At 54.9% G+C, this 19,379-nt stretch overlaps 3 protein-coding genes across 30 annotated transcripts; 2 read left to right on the top strand and 1 right to left on the bottom strand.

The window, feature by feature from the left end:
• Positions 1-1,492: 1,492 nt before the first annotated feature.
• On the top strand, positions 1,493-3,547 carry C3H6orf47 (chromosome 3 C6orf47 homolog). The gene has a single exon (XM_062185846.1). It carries the CDS (start codon positions 2,271-2,273, stop codon positions 3,114-3,116), a length of 846 nt encoding a protein of 281 aa, XP_062041830.1. The 5' UTR covers positions 1,493-2,270; the 3' UTR covers positions 3,117-3,547.
• Positions 3,548-3,895: 348 nt separating this feature from the next.
• On the bottom strand, positions 3,896-5,926 carry APOM (apolipoprotein M). The gene is made up of 6 exons (XM_062185845.1): positions 5,726-5,926; positions 5,218-5,372; positions 4,858-4,931; positions 4,668-4,766; positions 4,393-4,491; positions 3,896-4,016 (listed from the first exon to the last, which is right to left on the bottom strand). The coding sequence occupies exons 1-6, from the start codon at positions 5,834-5,836 to the stop codon at positions 3,991-3,993; spliced, it is 564 nt and encodes a 187-aa protein (XP_062041829.1). The 5' UTR covers positions 5,837-5,926; the 3' UTR covers positions 3,896-3,990.
• A 2,031-nt stretch (positions 5,927-7,957) lies between these two features.
• BAG6 (BAG cochaperone 6) lies at positions 7,958-19,098 on the top strand. Of its 28 annotated transcripts, none has more exons than XM_062185816.1 (26): positions 7,958-8,182; positions 8,837-8,957; positions 10,347-10,464; positions 10,580-10,776; positions 11,024-11,077; positions 11,239-11,313; positions 11,863-12,101; positions 12,574-12,703; positions 13,171-13,368; positions 13,546-13,798; positions 14,152-14,229; positions 14,340-14,447; positions 14,570-14,682; positions 14,791-14,878; positions 15,070-15,353; positions 15,759-16,050; positions 16,216-16,385; positions 16,576-16,629; positions 16,755-16,857; positions 16,964-17,088; positions 17,261-17,407; positions 17,496-17,555; positions 17,651-17,794; positions 17,876-17,983; positions 18,473-18,619; positions 18,913-19,098. In XM_062185816.1, the coding sequence occupies exons 2-26, from the start codon at positions 8,850-8,852 to the stop codon at positions 19,006-19,008; spliced, it is 3,489 nt and encodes a 1,162-aa protein (XP_062041800.1). In that variant the 5' UTR covers positions 7,958-8,182; positions 8,837-8,849; the 3' UTR covers positions 19,009-19,098. The 28 variants fall into 28 exon arrangements, with proteins under 28 accessions (XP_062041800.1, XP_062041804.1, XP_062041811.1 ...); XM_062185820.1 differs by having other exon boundaries at positions 7,958-8,186; XM_062185827.1 differs by having other exon boundaries at positions 7,958-8,209; positions 13,639-13,798.
• Positions 19,099-19,379: the final 281 nt, after the last annotated feature.

Below are 19,379 nucleotides of genomic sequence, written 5' to 3'. Positions count from 1 at the left end.
CTGCACCCCATGGGAGACCAGGATAAGTGCCTGGCTCCTGCCTTCAGATCAGCGTGGCGGGCCGGCCGCGGCAGCCATTGGAGGGTGAACCAACAGCAAAGGAAGACCTTTCTCTCTGTCTCTCTCTCTCTCACTATCTACTCTGCCTGTCAAAAATTAAAAAGAAAAAGAAAAAAGAGGAGCAACCGGGGCACATACAGGATACAGGCACTTCAGGCAGTGGCTTTACCTGCTACGCCACAACACCGGCCCCATCTCCTCCTCTCACACTGCCTTTCAATTTTTTTTTTTTTAACAAAACAATACAAATATCAACAAGAAGTTCCCAGTTGGAGGGGGAGACCACTGTGTGACCACATACTATAATCCATGGTGATTGCTGCGCTCTCCACGCAGTGCTGTCCAACAATAAAAATTAAGATGACAGCAGCTAAGAAAGATAAAGACCTTGTGAACAAATCAGGGCAAGGCCAAAAGCTTTGCTGAGGTCCAGTGGCAGAATTCTGGACAAGCTAACCCAAGCGTGTTTGACAAAGCTACTTAGGACAGACTGCAAGGAAGTTCCTAACTCTACATCTGTACCCCCAGCTGTGGTCTCTTGAGGAAGAAGAGCAGCAACTTCCTGGCCAGGGCACCCTTAGGAAGTACATATCAAAACTGGTTTCAAAGCACAGAGCTCAAGTGATTAACACCAGAAATACATCAAAGGTAGAGATGGCCTAGCTGCTCATGAAGATGTGTGAACAGGCCCAACCAGTTGTACATCTGGGAAAAAAAATGAGTAAATCAGAAGTGTTTATACTAATGCCTGGTGGGAGGGGAAGTTGAGAAAGGTCCCCAGCCGCCTGAGGAGGTGATGAGAGTGGGTAGGCTCTTACTGGACAAAGCCTAAGATTTTCCAACCTGTATGCTGATGAGCTGGGACCTGGACTGTCTTCCCAAGTCTGGTAAATTGGGGTTCACCACTACCTGAAAGTTCCTAAGAACAGGAAGAGCATGCTTTTTATCTAGACTTTTCTTTCCCACACTCCCACATCCTCCCACAACCTTGGCTCCCTTGTCTTGGTCACCCAGGTGCGAGGCACATGAAGAGCTCGCTGTTGAATGCCTGCACGGAGGGCCAGGGAAAGGTTACTCGGATTGTAGGACTCCCCTTTCCTCTTCCGGAGATGCTTTTCATGAAGTCATGGACGCAAAATGGAGGAGTGGTGGGGGATGTGGGGAACTCCAGCGTAGGGGCTGCAGGGGGCGGTGAGTTTAAGGGAGCACTGGAGCCTGAGGGGTTGGGGGGCGAAAGTGAACTGGATTTACGCTCACTCTGGCTCTCGCTGCAGTCAGTAGGCTCTGCGCGCTGCGCCTTGGTGCGCAGTGACAGCGCAGGGCCAGAGGGGAGGTCGATCCACAGGGTCCGCCCCGAAAGCTGCGGGCTCCGCCCCCGCCTGTCCCTCCGGCCCCGGAGCAGCTGCTTCCGGGCTTTGCAGCTCCCGCGGCTCCGCGAGGCCGCGGCCCCGACGAAGCTGGGCCCAGGAGGCCGCCCGCCCCGCCCGCACAGTGTCCGGACGCCTGGGTCCCAGGTAGGCCCGCGCTTTGCCTCGCGGCTGGGATCTCCGAGGACACCGGCCTGACCTTGCAGAGGCCGCGGCTCCGCTGCGCGCTCGCGGGCCGGTCGGGCCACTTTGTAGGAATCATGGGCCCCTAAAGCAAGGGACAGACGCTGCCGGCGGGAGTTTTCTGTATCCGCCGTCCCACTGCCCAACAAAGAGACTTCCTATTCCTTGCGCTCCCTTAGGGCAGCAGTTTGAGACTTCAAGTCCAGTAGAACCTAGGACCACCGGCCACCTTCCTTCCTTCTTGGATGGAGCACTGCCTCCCCAGATTCTGGGGCACCTTGGGGCGTGGCCTTGGTGAGTGAAACTTGGGGAACCGCTGGGAAGGAAAGCTGGACGCACAGAGTATGCTGTGGGGGTGACCCAGGCCTTGTCAGGGCCTGAGACTCTTGGAATCCTGTGTGCCGGGCAGTAGTGAATGAGTCTGGGTGTGCGCACATCCCTTCCTTGCCTGAACACTGAAAAGGAAACAAGCCACTGCCATGCTTGAGGCTGCATGACCTCAGGGTGGCGAGGAGCCGCGTCAGAATTCAGAGCACAGATTCTCCCAGTGGACACTTGTTCTGAGCTTGAGAGACTGGCTTCCCCCTGAGAGTCTGAGCAGTGCTGAGAATCGCCTCCTCCCACCCGCCCCACACTTTGGAGGCTCCTTACACCCCAGCCATGTTCCTGCGACGGCTGAGTGGTTGGCTGCCTCGTCCCTGGGGCCGCCGGAAACCAGCAAAGCCTGACTCAACAGCCCCAGAACCCAGATGGGTGGATAGCTCTCCTGAGAATTCAGGGAGCGACTGGGACAGTGCCCCAGAAACCATGGGAGACGTGGGGCCTCCCAAGACCAAGGACTCAGGGACGCCGAGGCGCTCTGGAGCAGCACCAGAACCAAGCAGGGAGCCCCGAGCTGAGCAACTGGGGAGCAAAGGGATGGATTCCCTCCAGTGGAACAAGGTTGAGTCGGAGAGACTGGAAGCTGGAGGGGCTTTGGGAATGGATCCCGTGGATGCAGGTGGCGCCCGGAGACCTGAAGAGGAACTGAGTATTCCTGGGCCTGAAGCTGCAGTGGAGAAACCCAGCCGGCATCAGAAGCTGCTGGGCTGGCTACGGGGGGAAGCTGGCGGTCCCCCACGGTACCTGGGGGGCCCAGAGGAGTGTCTGCAGATCTCCACCAACCTGACCCTTCACCTGCTGGAGCTGCTGGCCTCGGCCCTGCTGGCACTGTGTTCACGGCCGTTGCGGGCAGCTTTGGACGCTCTGGGCTTGCGTGGACCACTGGGCCTCTGGCTACACGGGCTGCTGTCATTCGTGGCTGCCCTGCATGGGCTCCATGCTGTGCTGAGCCTACTTACCGCCCATCCTCTGCACTTTGCCTGTCTCTTTGGCCTCCTACAGGCCCTGGTGCTGGCTGTCAGCCTCCGGGAGCCCAGTGGAGATGAAGAGGCCACTGACTGGGAGGGTGAGAGGTCAGGGAGGAAGGGTGAAGAGCAAAGGGGAGACCCGGGAAAGGGGCTGTGACTGTGGGGTGGGGGCACAAGATAAAGACAGGGTGGCCTTTAGGATGGGGGTGTGTGTGACCCAGACTAAGCACAGGGACCTCAGGGATGGGAAAGAGACCTTGGAGTGCCAGGGCTCAGGGCCCCCTTCATACACAGGAGAGAACAGTGTCTATGGACACTGGGGGGATCACCCTTGGATTCACCAGCTATTGTTACTTTTTTGCTTTTACATTTCTCCCACCTGTTTTTCACCTCCACTTTTTAAAAGCAAAAAAAAAAAAAAAAAAAAGTGTGGTGGAGAATGAAGACTGAATGGTCTTTTCTACCTTCAAAAATCCCCAGAGGCAGGACAGATCTCTGCAGAAAGAGGCTGGGAAGCTGGCTGAGAGAACCAAGAGATCTCCTGGATCTTGTGATCTGAGCCAACTAAGGAAGAGTAGCACTGCTGGGCTGGGGGGGGTGGGGGTGGGGGGGCCTCGAGGGTCTGGACAAGGCCCATCTGGGACCCGATCTGGTACTCATGGAGCCAGAGGGAGAGGGGATAGTGCCAGCAGTACTGACAGGAAGGACAGCTCTGCCAGGCATTGTGGGGAGAGTGCTGGAGCTTGTCATCACCACTCACTGAGCAATAAATACCTGTGTCACACTAAATCCTAAATACACCACTACGAAGTGAGAGTGACCACGCCAGTATCCTTTCTGACGCCGTCCAGCTCCAGGGTTAGGTGGCAGAGGGTCCAGCGGGGGTACTGAAATGGAGGGCATGGGATTGGTGTGTACAGACATTCCAGAATGAGGTGAGGATTGAAACTTCGTCTTTATTATTCTTGAAAGGTCCTTGGGAATCTCCAGCTTCTCTCAGCTCCCATCAGACTGGTCTGGGGGCATGGATGTCAGTTACTGGACAGCTCGCAGGGCTCTGTGATGGGAGGAGGGAGAACATCAGGTGGGGGAGAGAACCGAGGTTGTGGGTAACGTGACTAGGGAGAACGTATTCTTCCATTGCCTTGCATCAAAGAAAGGGTCCTGAGACCTTGCCCCCTTCATGTCTGACCCTCTGCCCTTCTTACCCACTGCAAACTTGGAAACCTCTGAGTAACCCACAGCCCATCCTGGGAGCCACATCCCTCTGACGCCATCACAGCCTATGACAAATGGAGTTCTCAACGTAGTCACTCTGAAGGTGGCAGCCCTTGGCTGGTGTCTTCTGGCGATACCACAAGCCTGCCTCTTGCATCCAGCACCCCCAGCAGCCTTGGTGAGTCCCAGTCCTCTGTGCATCTTTAACCCCTCACCTTGCTTCCTGGGAGTCAGTAAGAAGGCTTTGGAGTCCAGGCAGGAGGTCAGGGACTGGAATTCCTCCACGCACTTCTCGGGAGGGTGTGGCGAACGATCTGCAAGGGCGGGGTGGGGCCAGGCCAGTCAAAGCCCCCGCCTTTCAGCACCGCCCCTGGCAAGGACCTCACGGCAGCACCCAGCCCTTCCTGGGAGGATGTCATAGGGCCCGGGGTGAGATGTTCTGCAAGTCCTCATTGCCCTCCGGCCCTTCCTGCCTTGCACCCCCACTCACTGTAGAACAGAAAGCGCTGGTAGCCCTGGCCCGTCTCTTTGAGCATGATTCCCCCTGGGCACGAGCTGGAGAAGAGCTCCGTCTTCATGTCGGGGCGGCCTGTCAGAGTGGGTGGAGGCAAGTGTGAGGAGGGAGAGTGCGAAACCGAGTCTAGGGGGCTGGGGGAGAGGGAGGGCTGGAGAGAACCAACCTTCAGTCCTGAGGTTTGTGTTCCCTTCAGTCAAGTGGTAGATCCACTTCCGGGGCACACAGAGTCCATTTTTTCTGCAGAAGTGGGCAGTGGCAGACAGGACCTTAGACTGAGTGTCACCTCAGCCATACAGTACCAGCCTCTACTTGTTCCACCTTATTCCTCCTGGAAATCTAGCTCCCTTTGGGTTTCATGCTAACAAGGCGTGTTTAGACCCATCTCTCTCCAGAAGGCACTGACAGAACTAGAGGATTCAGTGGGCCAAGAATACTGGCTATACTAGCCCCAAAGCCAGGCCCTGCTGGGCGCTCACGTTTCAGGCAGAGTGCACTCAGTGGTGCCTCTGTCTCCACCACTCACGTGCGGATGGTAGCACGAAGCTGGAGCTGCATAGGCGCAGAGCCTGCAGCCATGTTGAAGACAATGTTGTCCACAAGGTCAAAAGTCGCCAACTCCTCCTTGGTGGGAGCTGCCCCTGCAATAAAGTACCACTGGCCCAGGTGCGGCTCTGGAAACTGGAGAGACAATGAGGGAAGCAAAAGTTACTGAGGCCAGCACTGGAGCCAGCGGTTAGCAGAGCAAGACTTCAGGTGGAGGGACTGGCCGCCTCCCTCTGCCCAACTGGGGGTTGAATTCATGACAAAAAAAATTAAATGACTTCCTCCTCACCCCTCCCCAGTCAAGGCAGTTAACCACCCCCAAGTCAGCCGAGTCTCCACACTGATGGCCACTGGACTGGTATTTTTCTCCTTGCTTTCATCATTTCAACCCTCTTCCCTTTCCCAGTATGGCTTCTGGTGACTCTAGGTCACCCACTTAAGCCCCTCTAAACCACCACCAGAAGGTATCCCCCATTCTCAGTCCATACCTCCTTCCCATCCACTCCCAGAGTTGTCAGCTGACTGTGCTCCGGGCACTGGTAGATGGAGTTCAGAATGCCATAGAGGTAGAGCACGGCTGCCCAAATCCATTGGAACATCTTCAGGCAGGAGGGAGCTGCGGCTTTGTGACCAGAGCCTTAACTGCTCTCTCCACTGCTGGTGGCTCAGGCCACTTTGCTTTCAGCCCCCTTGCCTCGACCCTTGACCCCTTCACCTGCTAATGAGTAACTTCAACCTTGTTTTCCAGCCCAAGCCTGGATTACCTAGTGTTTGAGCCTTCCTCCCCCTCTTCTTCATACAGCCAGTCCACAATACAACCTGGTATGTCCAGGGTATCTCGCGAGTTATGGGAAGAGCCCAGTCCCACACATAGAAGCCCACAGTTTTTCAACCCATGCCTCAGCTGGATATTGGCTGTGTTGTGCAGCATGGAAAAGAGGCTTGACTGGGATTTTCATTCATTCACTTAGCTGTTTTCTGAGCCCCAGCTGTTTGCCAGGAACTAGCTAATCTGTGGGGATACAAAAATGACACATAGTTCCTGGCCTTGAAGTCAGTATAGGAAGAACTAGCTGTGTAAACAGATCACTGCAGTGCAACCTGATAAGTGCGAACAGGTATGGACCAGTTCCGCGGGCATGGTGGATTTCTCCCTGAAGTTTCTAACTGTGGACACAGGATGTATACATCTTGGAAGGAAAAGTTTCAGGACACACAAGTTCATTCACTCAATGTTTATTACTACAAGGAGGCTACACAATTTAGTGATTAAAGAGGATAGACCTTTTATGGCTGGCAGAGTGAATTCTAAACCCAATTCTTAGACCTCTCTTCTATTTGGGATAATTTTATTTAATCATCAACCTCACAGGATTGAAATAATGCATATGAAGTCCTTAGCGAAAACCAGAAAATGGTTAAGTCCAAAGTTAAATACTCAGTGTAACAGTAGTATGTGCAGACTACTTACTAGTTTCTGGTGGGTAATCTCTGAAACCATAGGCACTAAGGGAAGAATGGTGACGCTGTGGTCACTGGGTTGTGCTGAGGGAGGAACTGCTGTTGAATGACTAGGGCTCCATAGCCAGATTACTTACTACCCGCGGACTACGACAAAGATTTACTCTGGGACTTGAGGCTTGCTATGGACTTGTGATTTACTGTGTAAACAGATCACGGTTTAAAAAAATCAAAGCTAAATCCGAGCGAAGGGTATATGAGAGTTCATTTTACTAGTCTATTTTGGGGGTAATGCTTGAGATTTCTCATAAGAAAAATCTAAGATGTAACAATTTATTGGAGCAGTAAAGTCGAACTGGGCCCGTGTTTGTCACTTCCACCACCTAGGTTTGTCTAAGCGTACTCACCTATAAAACAGATGTTAATACCTATTTCCAAGGTCAAAACTTTAAAAAAAAAAATATGTAAAACGCTTATTATATTGGCTGGCACACTGACCAGGTGCTTATTTAAACTGAACCAGTCCTGGGATCTGGGTATAAACTACAAATCGCAGAAAGGCGTGGGGGAGAGGGGGCGCAGAGAAGCGGTAGTCCCCCCCCACCGCACCCCTGCGGTAGCCCCTCGCGGCCTTTCAATTCTCCAAGGTCAAGGTCTCCTCTTTCGGTCCAGTCGGGTTCCATCCGCGACAATTCTCAAACTCGGAAAACACTTAAAGTCCTGAAAGACAGCGGCAGGCTTAGCCTTCCTACAACATGGCGTGACTCCCTGGCCGCTCACTGCCCATGACGAACAAACACTACGTTCAGTCCGCAAAACGCCCCAACCGGCACAAGCGAGCTCTGGCCCAACGACGCAACCGCACGGAGAAACATCTCGCGAGCCGCCCCCAACAGCCTACGGCAAAGGTGACTTCCGGAGGCGCCGGAGCAAAGGTGCCGTGAGGACGACAGCGAGGCGGTAGGAGGCTTAGGTGCCTAGGACAATGCCGCCTAAAATTCTCCGCTTGCCAAGATTTTAACATAGGTTAACGGGGCAAAATCTCCAGGCTCCAAACTCTAAGGTCTACACGAACAGTTCGTAGTCTCTCTTGAGGCAGTCGCAGTCTCATCGGGCAATTTTTTTTCTTCAGGCATTTATAGTGGCCACCTCAACCCCCCCATCGCTGAAGCGCGCGCACAGGGGAAGTAACCACCGCCGGGGGAGGGTGGTGGGCGGAGCTTAAATGTGCACGCATGCGTAATGAGACTTAACGCAGGCGCAGTACGGTCCCCGGGCGACGGCGGCGGCGGCTCCTCGGGGTGCTCGGCTCCCTCCCATCTAGGCCGGCCCCGGCCCGTCTCGCCCCCAGCAACTCACTGTTTGGGGCTACGAACTTTCTCATCGTGCCCCACAAAAGTAACGCTTGGGGACCTGGGGGGAGCCGGAAGTACCGCCTCGTGATCCCCTAGATACTGTCGGGGAAACGGAAGTGACCGCCGGAGGCAGGTTGGGGGAGACCGGAAGTGACGGTACCGTGGGGAAGTCGGGGGCGGAGCCGAAGGGTGGTGGGGAGTGTATGTGTATGGTGTTTGGCTGTGGCTGTGTGTTGGTTGTGCTGCTCTCTTGGAACACCGAGGGAAGGCGGAAGTGGGGGGGCAGTCAGCTAGCCGGTCCAGCCCCCCGTGAGTGTCCGCCGTCTCGGGTCTGTAGTGATTTAGGCGGGTTCGATGGGCGTGGCGCGCGTGCGCGAAACCACTTTCTCCGCGGAGTCTGGCGCGACTCCCACTCTCGGGTTGGCCCAGGATTTGTCGACTTCTGGGACCCTTGTAGTGCCGTGACCGGTGATGACACGGGTCTCTGGTCCCATGCTTGCTTCCTTTCCCGTATCCTAAGCCGACTGGCCCGCCCTCATTGTGATTGGCATTGTGGAGCCCCTCCTACCTCCCCGTCCTTCGGCTCCCTGTGCTGTCGATCTGCCCTTTGTGTTTCTCTCGTTGCCCCGGAATCGGAAGGGGAATGGGGGCGGGTGTGAGTGTGTGTGCTTGTGCGGGAGAAACTTTTTAGGTATTGGGGCGGGGATTCAGTCCGGGGAGGCTTCCTGGATCTAAAATCAGCTCCGGGCGACTGCGGACCTTCCTCTCCCCCTTCCTTCTTAGAGAGGTGTCGGCCATGGAGCCCAGTGATAGTACCAGTCCCACTATGGAGGAGCCTGACAGCCTGGAGGTGCTGGTGAAGACCTTGGACTCTCAGACTCGGACCTTTATTGTGGGGGCCCAGGTGAGACCCCGATACTTCTGGAAGACATCTGTGGGCCCTTTGTCCCAGGGGCCCCTTAGACGGAGAAGAGCCTGATGTTCTAGTCCTCGAGTTCTCATTGATTTCTTTGTTCACTTTTCTAACCGTTGAGTGAGGCAGATTTTTGTTCTGCCTTCTTTCAACTTGGTGGAAGTCAGTGCAGAGAATAGGAAGGAGGAATCTGTACGCTGTCATCTTGTGTGGCCTCCAGCCCAAGGGGACAGCCTTTGGGAATGGACGTGATCCAGTGACCCCCAAACAAGTGTGTCTTTTATAAACAGAAATTGGTCACATGAGTGTATACTCTTTTTTTTTTTTCCCCTGTCTTCTCTCTCCCCTTTCTTTCTTTCTAAAGAGAGACAGAGCTCCCATCTGTTGTTTGCTTCCCCAGTGCCTGCAGTGGCTGAGACTGGGCAGGAGCTGAAAGCCAGGAACACTATCTAGTTCGTTGATCCATCGACTTTGCCTCCCAGGGTCTGTATTAGCAGGAAGCTGGAGCCAGGAGCCAGAGCTGGGTATTGACCAGCCACTCTGATATGGGATGTGGGCATCTTAATTGCTAGGCTAGATGCTTGCTGCGTATACTGTTTTTTAAGTGTGCGCATCAGAATTCATAATGAAAGTAGAGCTTTTGTAGACAAGCGAGTGGAATTACTGTATTTGCGGCATACTTTGAAACTCTGCTTAATGCTGTGGACACAGCTGTCTGTGCCTTTACTCCTGAAATAGCTAGAGACAGAATTGTGAGCAGACTGATCTGTAGTTTCATAAAATATTACATGTTATTAAGAAAATAATATAGGCCTTTGTGGTTAGATGTATGTAAACATTCTAGCACTTCCTAAGAGTGAGTTTTTTGGGTAGGAAAAATGTACTTAATTTCTTTTTTTCTTTCCTTCCTTCTTTCCTTTCTCTCTTTCTATTTTTCTCTCTTTCTTTCTTCCCTTTCTTTTTGCTACCTTTTCTTCTTGGCTAGTTTTCCCTCACTTGATTCCCTAACCCATCCTCCTTGCCATTGTTTCTGTCTTTGAGATTACAGGGTTGTCCTGGTATCATTTTGTGTTTGGGAAGGGGGTCACTGGTAGCACTGAGCACACCTTCCCTTGGGAACCAGGCAAAGAAGGAGAGAGGGAGATGTCAGTCGGCTTTCTTGTTTCTCATCCACATCTTCTCCTGGTCTGTGCCATGAGTGTCCTTGAGTTTACTGCTTCTGTTTTGAGTCAAGCTTTGCACGATAATTACCTCACATAGGAGACAGTTGGCTAGTGATCTATATGAGTTCTACCTCTCAGCTTCCCTAATGAGTGGTCCCTCTTCTGTACTTCCTCTGTCCGTTATCTGACTCCTGTGTGTGTCCTTTCTTCCTTGCAGATGAGTGTAAAGGAGTTTAAAGAGCATATCGCTGCCTCTGTCAGCATCCCCTCTGAGAAACAGCGGCTCATCTACCAGGGGCGAGTTCTGCAAGATGACAAGAAGCTCCAGGAATACAGTAAGGGGCGGGGAGGCACTGCAGAGGTAGAGGGTAGTGTTCAGAGGGATGAGCTGAGGCCATGGGTTTACCTCATCACACAACTATTTTGATGTATGTCTTTTTCTTTCTGCAGATGTTGGGGGAAAGGTTATCCATTTGGTGGAACGGGCTCCTCCTCAGACTCAGCTCCCTTCTGGGGCATCTTCTGGGACAGGGTCTGCCTCAGCCACCCATGGTGGGGGACCCCTGCCTGGTACTCGGGGGCCTGGGGCCACAGTTCATGACCGGAATGCCAACAGCTATGTCATGGTTGGAACCTTCAATCTTCCTGTAAGCTTGTGTTTTGCATGGCAGAGTTTTTGTGGGGAAGGGTAGTTTGGTTGGTTGTGGTATCAACAGGAGGCCCATCAGACGCATGTGTCAGTCTTCAGCTTGGAGGGCTCTGTGGTTTAGTGTTGGATTTGGACTCAGTCTTTGAGGAAAAGGGCTGGGGGAGGGGGGCTAGGCAATACATTGAAAGTGTGGAGGCTTTAGTGTTTGGCTTCTCCCAGAGCAACTTCCCTTACCCTTTCCCCAGAGTGACGGCTCTGCTGTGGATGTTCACATCAACATGGAACAGGCCCCGATTCAGGTATTGAGGGGCCTGGGAGGGTCAGAGAAGGGGATCTGGGAGAAGGAGGCCATGAAGTGGGGGAGGACCTGGCTGAGGAGATGACTGGGACCTGGTGTAGCAGGCAGTGGAGCTCATGGCTTCACCTCGGACCTGTCCTGATGATTCCTCTTTTATCGTAGAGTGAGCCCCGGGTACGGCTGGTGATGGCCCAGCACATGATCCGGGATATACAGACCTTACTGTCCCGGATGGAGGTACGTGGGCAAGTCTGGCTAGAGTCTCTTCAGGGGCATGACTGGCCACACCACAGGACTGTGCCTTCCTAATCTGGTCGCCTCTCTCTGCAATCTTTGTTCTTTGGGGTAGAAAAAGTATCTTTTTGAGACTGCCTTGACCCTGCCAGATCACTTGGTGGCTGGTATCTGGGGACTTTGTTTCAGTCTTGTCAGATAACTCTCACAGCATCTCTTTTGAATTGAAGAAGGATCCCACACTTTAATGTGTTTCCTTGATGTCCTAATTTTGTTAATTTGTGTTACGGTTGCAGCCTGTGGCCTTTCTCTCCCTCGTTGTAGAGATTAGGAAACCGCAGCCTCTGCTCTCTGTGATTCACTCAGCAAGCCTACAGATGCTTCTGTGCTGCCTGATTTGTCCCAGTGCTGCCCTGGCTGTTAGAGGCAGCCCAGAGCCCTGCCTTCAGGGCGCCTCGTCAGGGCGTTCTCCCCATGCAGACTCCTTTGGCCTGAGTGTTGTCTGCAGCAGTCTCATCCTGCTTTTGGTGTTCTGACTCGCCCCACCTTCAGTGTCGAGGAGGGCCCCAAGCACAGCACAGTCAGCCGCCCCCACAAACGCCGACTGTGGCCCAGGAGCCGGGAACCTTGAGCTCTCAGACAGCAGAAGCGGTTGAAAATGACTCGCCAGCTCGGGAGCCCATGGAGGCAGAAGAAGTGGAGGAGCGCACCCCAACCCAGAACCCAGAGCTTACCCCGCCTGGCCCAGCCCCAGCGGGCCCAGCACCTGCCGCGGAGACAAACACACCCAAGTGAGAGGAGGAGGGAACTCTAGGGGTTTGGGAGGTCCTGAATGAAGTGTGTGGACCAGGAAAGGTACAGTGGCAAGGGAAGCATTGCTTGGGCCTTACCCGTAGGGTTAGCATTGAGTGTAGGTAAGTGAAGTTAGGATTGATAGCTGAGCAAAAAGTACTGCTCTCTCCTGGGCAAGGGAATCCAAGTGATATGTCCTGAGCCTGATAAAATTCTCTGCCCTGAGTTCACACGGATCCCATCTCTCTCTCGTAGAGTCAGTTTCTTGTGGTTGCGGGTGCAGATTGTGGTGGGGATGGCAGGTGCAGTTCAGTGTCTTCCCCCAGTCCTCCCATGGGTGGGAGTAAAGAGCAGGCTGTGCTGGTCTGTGAAGGGGTCAGGCCCAGGGCAGACGGGCGGCTGCGGTCCCTGGTGCCTGGGAGGGCAGGAGTTGCAGGAAGCCTCAGCTCACTGCCCTTGGGTTACCCGCAGCCACCCTTCCCCTGCGGAGTACGTGGAGGTGCTGCAGGAGCTGCAGCGGCTGGAGAGCCGCCTCCAGCCTTTCCTGCAGCGCTACTACGAGGTCCTGGGCTCCGCCGCCAGCACGGACTACAACAACAACGTGAGTCCCTCCATGGCTCCGTCCCCTCCGGAAGCAGAACAGAGCAGACTGAGATACAGATAACACTCTCCCCTTGCACTAAAAACAAAACACCCAAAAAAATAGAAACAACCCAAAAACAAGAAAAAAACCCAAATTCTCTTTAGACGTGTAAATGGTCCTTTCCTTCCTTCGGGGGAAGGTGACTTTTTGCGGTATCTACTGCTTTCTCTCCCTTGCACTTCTGAGTTAATGATTTAGGAAGTTTATAAAGTAAGGAGATTCATGGGTGATGCCCTGTTGGTTCATTGTAGAGTTTATTTTAGCAGGGAGTTCTTTATGGGTGTGTGGTAGCATTTGTTTCCAAGGATACAAGTGAAGGTTTAGAGGGCATGATACTTTGAGAAGGCACAGCTTACTGGTCTAGTTAATGAGGAGGATTCCAGCTTGATACTTCCTGCTTTTATGTGTTTGTCCCCGGAACACAGCATGAGGGCCGAGAAGAGGACCAGCGGTTGATTAACTTGGTGGGGGAGAGTCTGCGACTGTTGGGCAACACCTTTGTGGCTCTGTCTGATCTGCGTTGCAATCTGGCCTGTGCACCCCCACGCCACCTACACGTGGTCCGACCCATGTCTCACTACACCACCCCCATGGTGCTCCAGCAGGCAGCCATTCCCATCCAGGTGGGTCACAAAGAGTGGGTCCGAGAGAATGGAGGGTGTAGGTGGAGTGATTAGGAAGGGAGGAGACTTTGGAAATGTAGTGATGAAGATGAGGAAGACTTCGGGGTATCTCATCAGGTGATCTGTCCTAGGTGCTTGTGTGTTTCTTATTCCCACCTGTTCCCCTGTTTCTTCCAGATTAATGTGGGGACTACTGTGACCATGACGGGGAATGGGACTCGTCCCCCCCCAGCTCCTAATGCAGAGGCACCTTCCTCTGGTCCCGGGCAGGCCTCGTCCCTGGCTCCGTCTTCTACCACTGTCGAGTCGTCCACGGAGGGGGCTTCCACACCAGGGCCAGCTCCCCAGCCAGCCACCAGTCACCCGAGGGTCATCCGAATTTCCCACCAGAGCGTGGAACCCGTAGTCATGATGCACATGAACATTCAAGGTGAGTTAGAGTCGGTCGCTGGCAGAGAAGAGCAGCATGGTGAAGGAGGTAGGCTTGGTGCTGAGGTATGAGGCGTGAGGCTGGGGAAGGGAGAGGCTGCTGTTGGCAGCGCTGGCAGAGGAGCCAGAGCAGCAGTTTTAAGCGTCGTGCGTGGGGCGGGGCAGGATGGGGTGCTGTGTCCTTGGTGATTTGTTGGTGTGGTGAAGGGAGCACCTGCTCCCTGTCTAGATGGAGAGAAAGGCAGGCATTCCGGCTGGGGAAGTGGGAGCCTGCAGGACAGCTGATCTCAGGAGGACGCCTTTAGGGCTTGGCCCCGCCTGTCTCAGGGCCACTCTCTCTGTCTCCCTGCCCAGATTCTGGCACACAGACCGGTGGTGTTCCGAGTGCTCCCACTGGCCCCCTAGGACCCCCTGGTCATGGCCAGACCCTGGGTAAGAGTGAGGGCATCAGAGCAGGTCGAGCTCTGGGTAGAGAAGGGGTAGGGCTGAATGGGTGGGTTAAAGGGGTCCAGGTTCAAGGTTACATCAGACCCGCCCCCCAGGCTCCACCCTCATCCAGCTGCCCTCCCTGCCCCCTGAGTTCATGCACGCCGTCGCCCACCAGATCACTCATCAGGCCATGGTGGCAGCTGTTGCCTCCGCGGCAGCAGGTAATGACCTGGAAGGGGAGGCCTGGGAGGTGGGGCATAGTCCATGATGGCGGGTGCTGTCAGCTAGTGGCCAAGGGCCCAGCCCTCAGCTCTCTTCGGTCTCTCTCTTCTGCCCCCCACAGGACAGCAGGTCCCAGGCTTCCCAACAGCTCCAACCCGGGTGGTGATTGCCCGGCCAACTCCTCCACAGGCTCGGCCTTCCCATCCTGGTGGGCCTCCAGTCTCCGCGGCTCTGGTGAGCAGGGATAGGGGAGTTGTTCCAGTGGGGAAAAGTTAGGGGAGAGAACCCCAAACTGGTGTGTGGGAAAGGTAGGGATAAAAATCTCCCCACTTCTCTCCCCAGCAGGGTGCTGGGCTGGGTACCAACGCCTCATTGGCCCAGATGGTGAGCGGCCTTGTGGGGCAGCTTCTCATGCAGCCTGTGCTTGTGGGTGAGTCCTCGCTCTTCGCACCCCACACTTCAGAGATCGCCGTGATTCCGAAGCCCGACACTGTCCGTGTTAACTGCTGATTCCATTTCTTCCCATGTCCTCTTGGTTCTCGCTGTCCTGTTAACACCTAATGAGGCTGCTGTGATGTCTGGATTTTCTTCAGATTTTGGTTTGCCTTTGATTCTTTACAGCTCAGGGGACCCCAGGAATGGCTCCACCTCCAGCTCCTGCCACTGCTTCAGCCAGTGCTGGCACCACCAACACAGCTACCACAGCTGGCCCTGCCCCGGGGGGGCCTGCCCAGCCTCCACCCCCTCAGCCTCCTGCAGCTGATCTGCAGTTCTCTCAGCTTCTGGGGAATTTGCTGGGGCCTGCAGGGCCAGGATCTGGAGGGCCTGGCGTGGCTTCTCCCACCATCACCGTGGCAATGCCTGGCGTCCCTGCCTTTCTCCAGGGCATGAGTGACTTCTTGCAGGTGAGTGGCTGGCTTGCCTTTCTCCTCACCTGTCCCGTGCCCCAGCCCAGCCAGGCAGTGGGGCTATGTTGCCGTTAGGTAGCTATTGGACCATTGCTTGCAGTTTTGTACCCAGAGAAGGGAGCTGGGACTTTATTGACTGAACTGCTCCCATTTTGGAGATGGGGGAAATAAGGCTTAGAGAAGAGAGAGACACTGTAGTGGCTAGTGTCCTGCTCTCTGGTCTAAACCATACAGCGGGAGAGGAGTTGCTTAGGCCAGCTCTGCTGTGGACTCCCTTGCCACGAGTGTTCTTTGCTAAGGAGTAAAGGTTAGAATACGTCCCCCTCTCTCCCCAGACCGCTGTCGGTGTCTGTGTCCTTACTCTCAGGTCTCAATTCATCATCTTTATTCTCTCTTTCCCAGGCAACACAGGCGGCCCCTCCACCCCCTCCACCACCTCCACCCCCACCCCCTGCCCCAGAGCAGCAGAGCACTCCCCCACCAGGGTCCCCTTCTGGTGGCACAGGGAGTCCTGGAGGCCTGAGTCCTGAGAGCCTTTCCCCGGAGTTCTTCACCTCCGTGGTGCAAGGCGTGCTGAGCTCCCTGCTCGGCTCTTTGGGAGCTCGCGCTGGCAGCAGTGAAAGTATTGCCGCCTTCATCCAACGCCTCAGTGGCTCCAGCAACATCTTTGAGCCTGGGGCTGATGGAGCCCTCGGTGAGGAAAAACGGGAGCCTTGGTCTTCTCTAGGAGGGGATAGCCAGGGAAGGGACAGCCGGGGGTAGGTAGATGGCTTTTGTTTAGGGAGGTTGCCAAGATGGGATGAGGCCTATGGGCTGGCTGGGGGTAAAGGCCTTTGCTAACGTCCGCCCCTGTCCGCAGGATTCTTTGGGGCTCTCCTCTCTCTTCTGTGCCAGAATTTCTCCATGGTGGACGTGGTAATGCTTCTCCATGGGCATTTCCAGCCACTGCAGCGGCTCCAGCCCCAGCTGCGATCCTTCTTCCACCAGCACTACCTGGGTGGCCAGGAGCCCACACCTGGTAACATCCGGGTAAATGAAGGCCCGGAGCCTTAGAAGCCTCCCCCTCCCCCCTTCATTACCTTTTTTCTGACCCTGTTCATGTGTCAGTTCACACCGTTGACTGTGCCAGCCCTAGACATGGACCTGTGGAGGGGGGAGGGGGTAGAAAAGGAAGTCTGAGACTGAGGCTTGGGACTGACCTCTGCTGTTCCCTCCATAGATGGCGACACACACATTGATCACAGGGCTAGAGGAATACGTGCGGGAGAGTTTTGTGAGTGACCCTTCTGTATTGCCTTCCTCTCCTGGGGTCAGGTCCGGACAGCTGATGTCCGTAGTGCCTTCTCCACTTCCGGTCTTTCAGGGTTCCTGATCTGGGGTCTTTGTCTTGTCCTGCAGTCTTTGGTGCAGGTTCAGCCTGGTGTGGACATCATCCGGACAAACCTGGAATTTCTTCAAGAGCAGTTTAATAGCATTGCTGCTCATGTGCTGCACTGCACAGGTCAGGGCCTGGCCAGGCAGGGGCTGGCTAGGTGTGGGTGCGTGGTATGTAGCGGGTGTGCAGCGCTGCCAGGTGCCAGCATCCTCTCCTTACATCTTGCCTGCAGACAGTGGATTTGGGGCCCGGTTGCTGGAGTTGTGTAACCAAGGCCTGTTTGAATGCCTGGCCCTGAACCTGCACTGCTTGGGGGGACAGCAGATGGAGCTGGCTGCTGTCATCAATGGCCGAATTGTAAGCACCATCCCACCCCAGCTCCCCAGCCATTTGTTTCTTGAGGTCTCCTTGCTGTGTATCTCGTAGTTCTCATTTTTCTTCTCCCAAGTACTATCCTGTACCCTAGATCTGATGTATTTTAAAAGCCGGCTGAGGGTTTTGTCTTCCCAGTCTGTTTTCTGCCCTTCAGCGCCGCATGTCGCGTGGAGTGAATCCGTCACTGGTGAGCTGGCTGACGACCATGATGGGCCTGCGGCTTCAGGTGGTGTTGGAGCACATGCCAGTGGGCCCCGATGCCATCCTCAGATATGTTCGCAGGATTGGTGATCCCCCTCAGGTAAGAGACACGGCGGGCTCTGGGGCCAGGGCGCTGGAGGGGGCTGGCGGGGTCTAAGAGGGCCTGTCGATGTTCTCCAACCTTATAGCCACTGCCTGAGGAGCCCATGGAAGTTCAAGGAGCAGAAAGAACGTCCCCAGAGCCTCAGGTAACAGAGAGGGGTGGAGAGGCCAGATGATGAGAACTGGGGGGCTGAGAGGGCAGGGCTGGGTCTCAGTTCTGAAGCCTGCCTCCTCCTGCCAGCGGGAGAATGCCTCCCCGGCTCCTGGAACCACAGCAGAAGAGGCCATGTCCCGAGGTCCGCCCCCTGCCCCTGAGGGGGGCTCCCAGGATGAACAGGATGGAGCCTCAGCTGAGACAGAACCCTGGGCCGCTGCTGTGCCCCCAGTAAGTGTCGGGAGGTGATCCAGGGAGCTGAGGCCACTGGGAATTGTGGGAGTTACTACTTTTGGATGTTTCCTTTCCCAGGAATGGGTTCCTATCATCCAGCAGGACATTCAGAGCCAGCGGAAGGTGAAACCGCAGCCCCCCCTGAGCGACGCCTACCTCAGTGGTATGCCTGCCAAGAGACGCAAGGTCAGTTTGCCTCTTCCCTGATGATCTTTGTCCAAGTTCCCCTCTCATGTTTAAAATCAAACTAGAGTTGGAAGGGGCTCTTCTAGTTCGAGAAACCTTTGGGACTCATTTTCTTGCTCATAGTTGTTGCATAAAACCACACAGGACTTGGCCTTGTTTGCTAGTAGTCTTGTCTTGGTCCCTGATTGTACTGTGTGACTAGTGCCCACTTTTCTTTAAGATGGCTTCCTTTTGCAGCCTACCTAGCTCTAAACTCCAGATGGCCTGACCCATTCTGCCCCTCTTGTTTTGAAGAGCAAGTTCAGCACATTCAAACCCTTTGACCAGAGCCAAACATTAGGCATTTCTGTTGTCCAAACCACATGTGTACTGTTTCCCTTCTCTCTGCTAGTGTGCAGACTCAGTGATTGACTCATGGAAGGGTGTGCTGGGTGGCGGCACTGGATCTGACGGTGATCCTCTTTTCCCTCCCAACTCCCTGTCCACCAGACGATGCAGGGTGAGGGCCCCCAGCTGCTTCTCTCAGAAGCTGTGAGCCGGGCAGCTAAGGCAGCCGGAGCTCGGCCCCTGACGAGCCCCGAGAGCCTGAGCCGGGACCTGGAGGCACCAGAGGTTCAGGAGAGCTACAGGCAGCAGGTGCCCCCACCTCGAAGCAGAATAGGGATGGTCCCGTGGGAGGGGTTGGGATAGGGCCCCTCTCCCCCTGGCCCCCTTTATAGACAATTGGTCAAAAGCATTCCCCCCACCCCACCCCGCCAGTGGCATCTGAGAACGCTCAGCAATGCCACATTGGACAGTGTATGTGTTGGGATGGGGGTGGGGGCTGCTGGGGGGAAAAGTGTTAACTCCTGAGGGATGGCCTCCTCTGTTTGCTGGGATCAGAGGAGCCTTGACAAGTGCTTCTCCAACCTACTTGTCTCTCTCTCTAGCTCCGGTCTGACATACAAAAACGGCTTCAGGAAGACCCCAACTACAGCCCCCAGCGCTTCCCAAATGCCCATCGGGCCTTTGCCGATGATCCCTAGCTCTTTGCTCTGTGGCCCTTCCTTACCAGGGGACCATCTCCCCCCTCTTCCTTCACAGTATTTAAGAAATAAAAGTCGGATTTTCCTGGCTCTCGTCTTTAAATTGTCTTCATTAAGCAGTTTTGAATATTCTTACTTCCCTGGGCAGGCATTTGACAGAGGCTAACTCCACTTGGACTGCCTGCATCCCACACTGGAGTGCCTGGTTTGAGTCCTGGCGCCCCACTCCTGATCCAGCTTCCTTCCCGTTAAAAGCACACCCCGGTAGGCAGCAGATGGTTCCACTGGCCACCCACAGGGTACCTGCAGGAAGTTCTGGGCTCCTGGGTTTTATCCTGGCCCAGCCTTGCCTGTTGTAGGCATTTGGGGAG

The sequence above is a fragment of the Lepus europaeus genome, chromosome 3 (genome assembly GCF_033115175.1).
Source record: "Lepus europaeus isolate LE1 chromosome 3, mLepTim1.pri, whole genome shotgun sequence".
Classification (NCBI taxonomy): Eukaryota; Metazoa; Chordata; class Mammalia; order Lagomorpha; family Leporidae; genus Lepus; species Lepus europaeus.
Note: the sequence above shows the minus strand (reverse complement) of the source record. Positions and strands in the feature narration are given on the sequence as shown.

What these genes read in the sequence shown, in the direction of transcription:
- APOM (XM_062185845.1), bottom strand. Translation starts at nt 5,836, where the DNA reads ATGTTCCAATGGATTTGGGCAGCCGTGCTCTACCTCTATGGCATTCTG. An exon ending in CACAAACCTCAGGACTGAAG is followed by an intron (nt 4,767 to 4,857) that starts GTTGGTTCTCTC and finishes CCACTCTGACAG; the next exon opens with GCCGCCCCGACATGAAGACG. An exon ending in ACTGACTCCCAGGAAGCAAG is followed by an intron (nt 4,017 to 4,392) that starts GTGAGGGGTTAA and finishes CTCCCATCACAG; the next exon opens with AGCCCTGCGAGCTGTCCAGT.
- C3H6orf47 (XM_062185846.1), top strand. Translation starts at nt 2,271, where the DNA reads ATGTTCCTGCGACGGCTGAGTGGTTGGCTGCCTCGTCCCTGGGGCCGC.
- BAG6 (XM_062185816.1), top strand. Translation starts at nt 8,850, where the DNA reads ATGGAGCCCAGTGATAGTACCAGTCCCACTATGGAGGAGCCTGACAGC. An exon ending in GCGGAGACAAACACACCCAA is followed by an intron (nt 12,102 to 12,573) that starts GTGAGAGGAGGA and finishes GGTTACCCGCAG; the next exon opens with CCACCCTTCCCCTGCGGAGT. An exon ending in GCACGGACTACAACAACAAC is followed by an intron (nt 12,704 to 13,170) that starts GTGAGTCCCTCC and finishes CCCGGAACACAG; the next exon opens with CATGAGGGCCGAGAAGAGGA.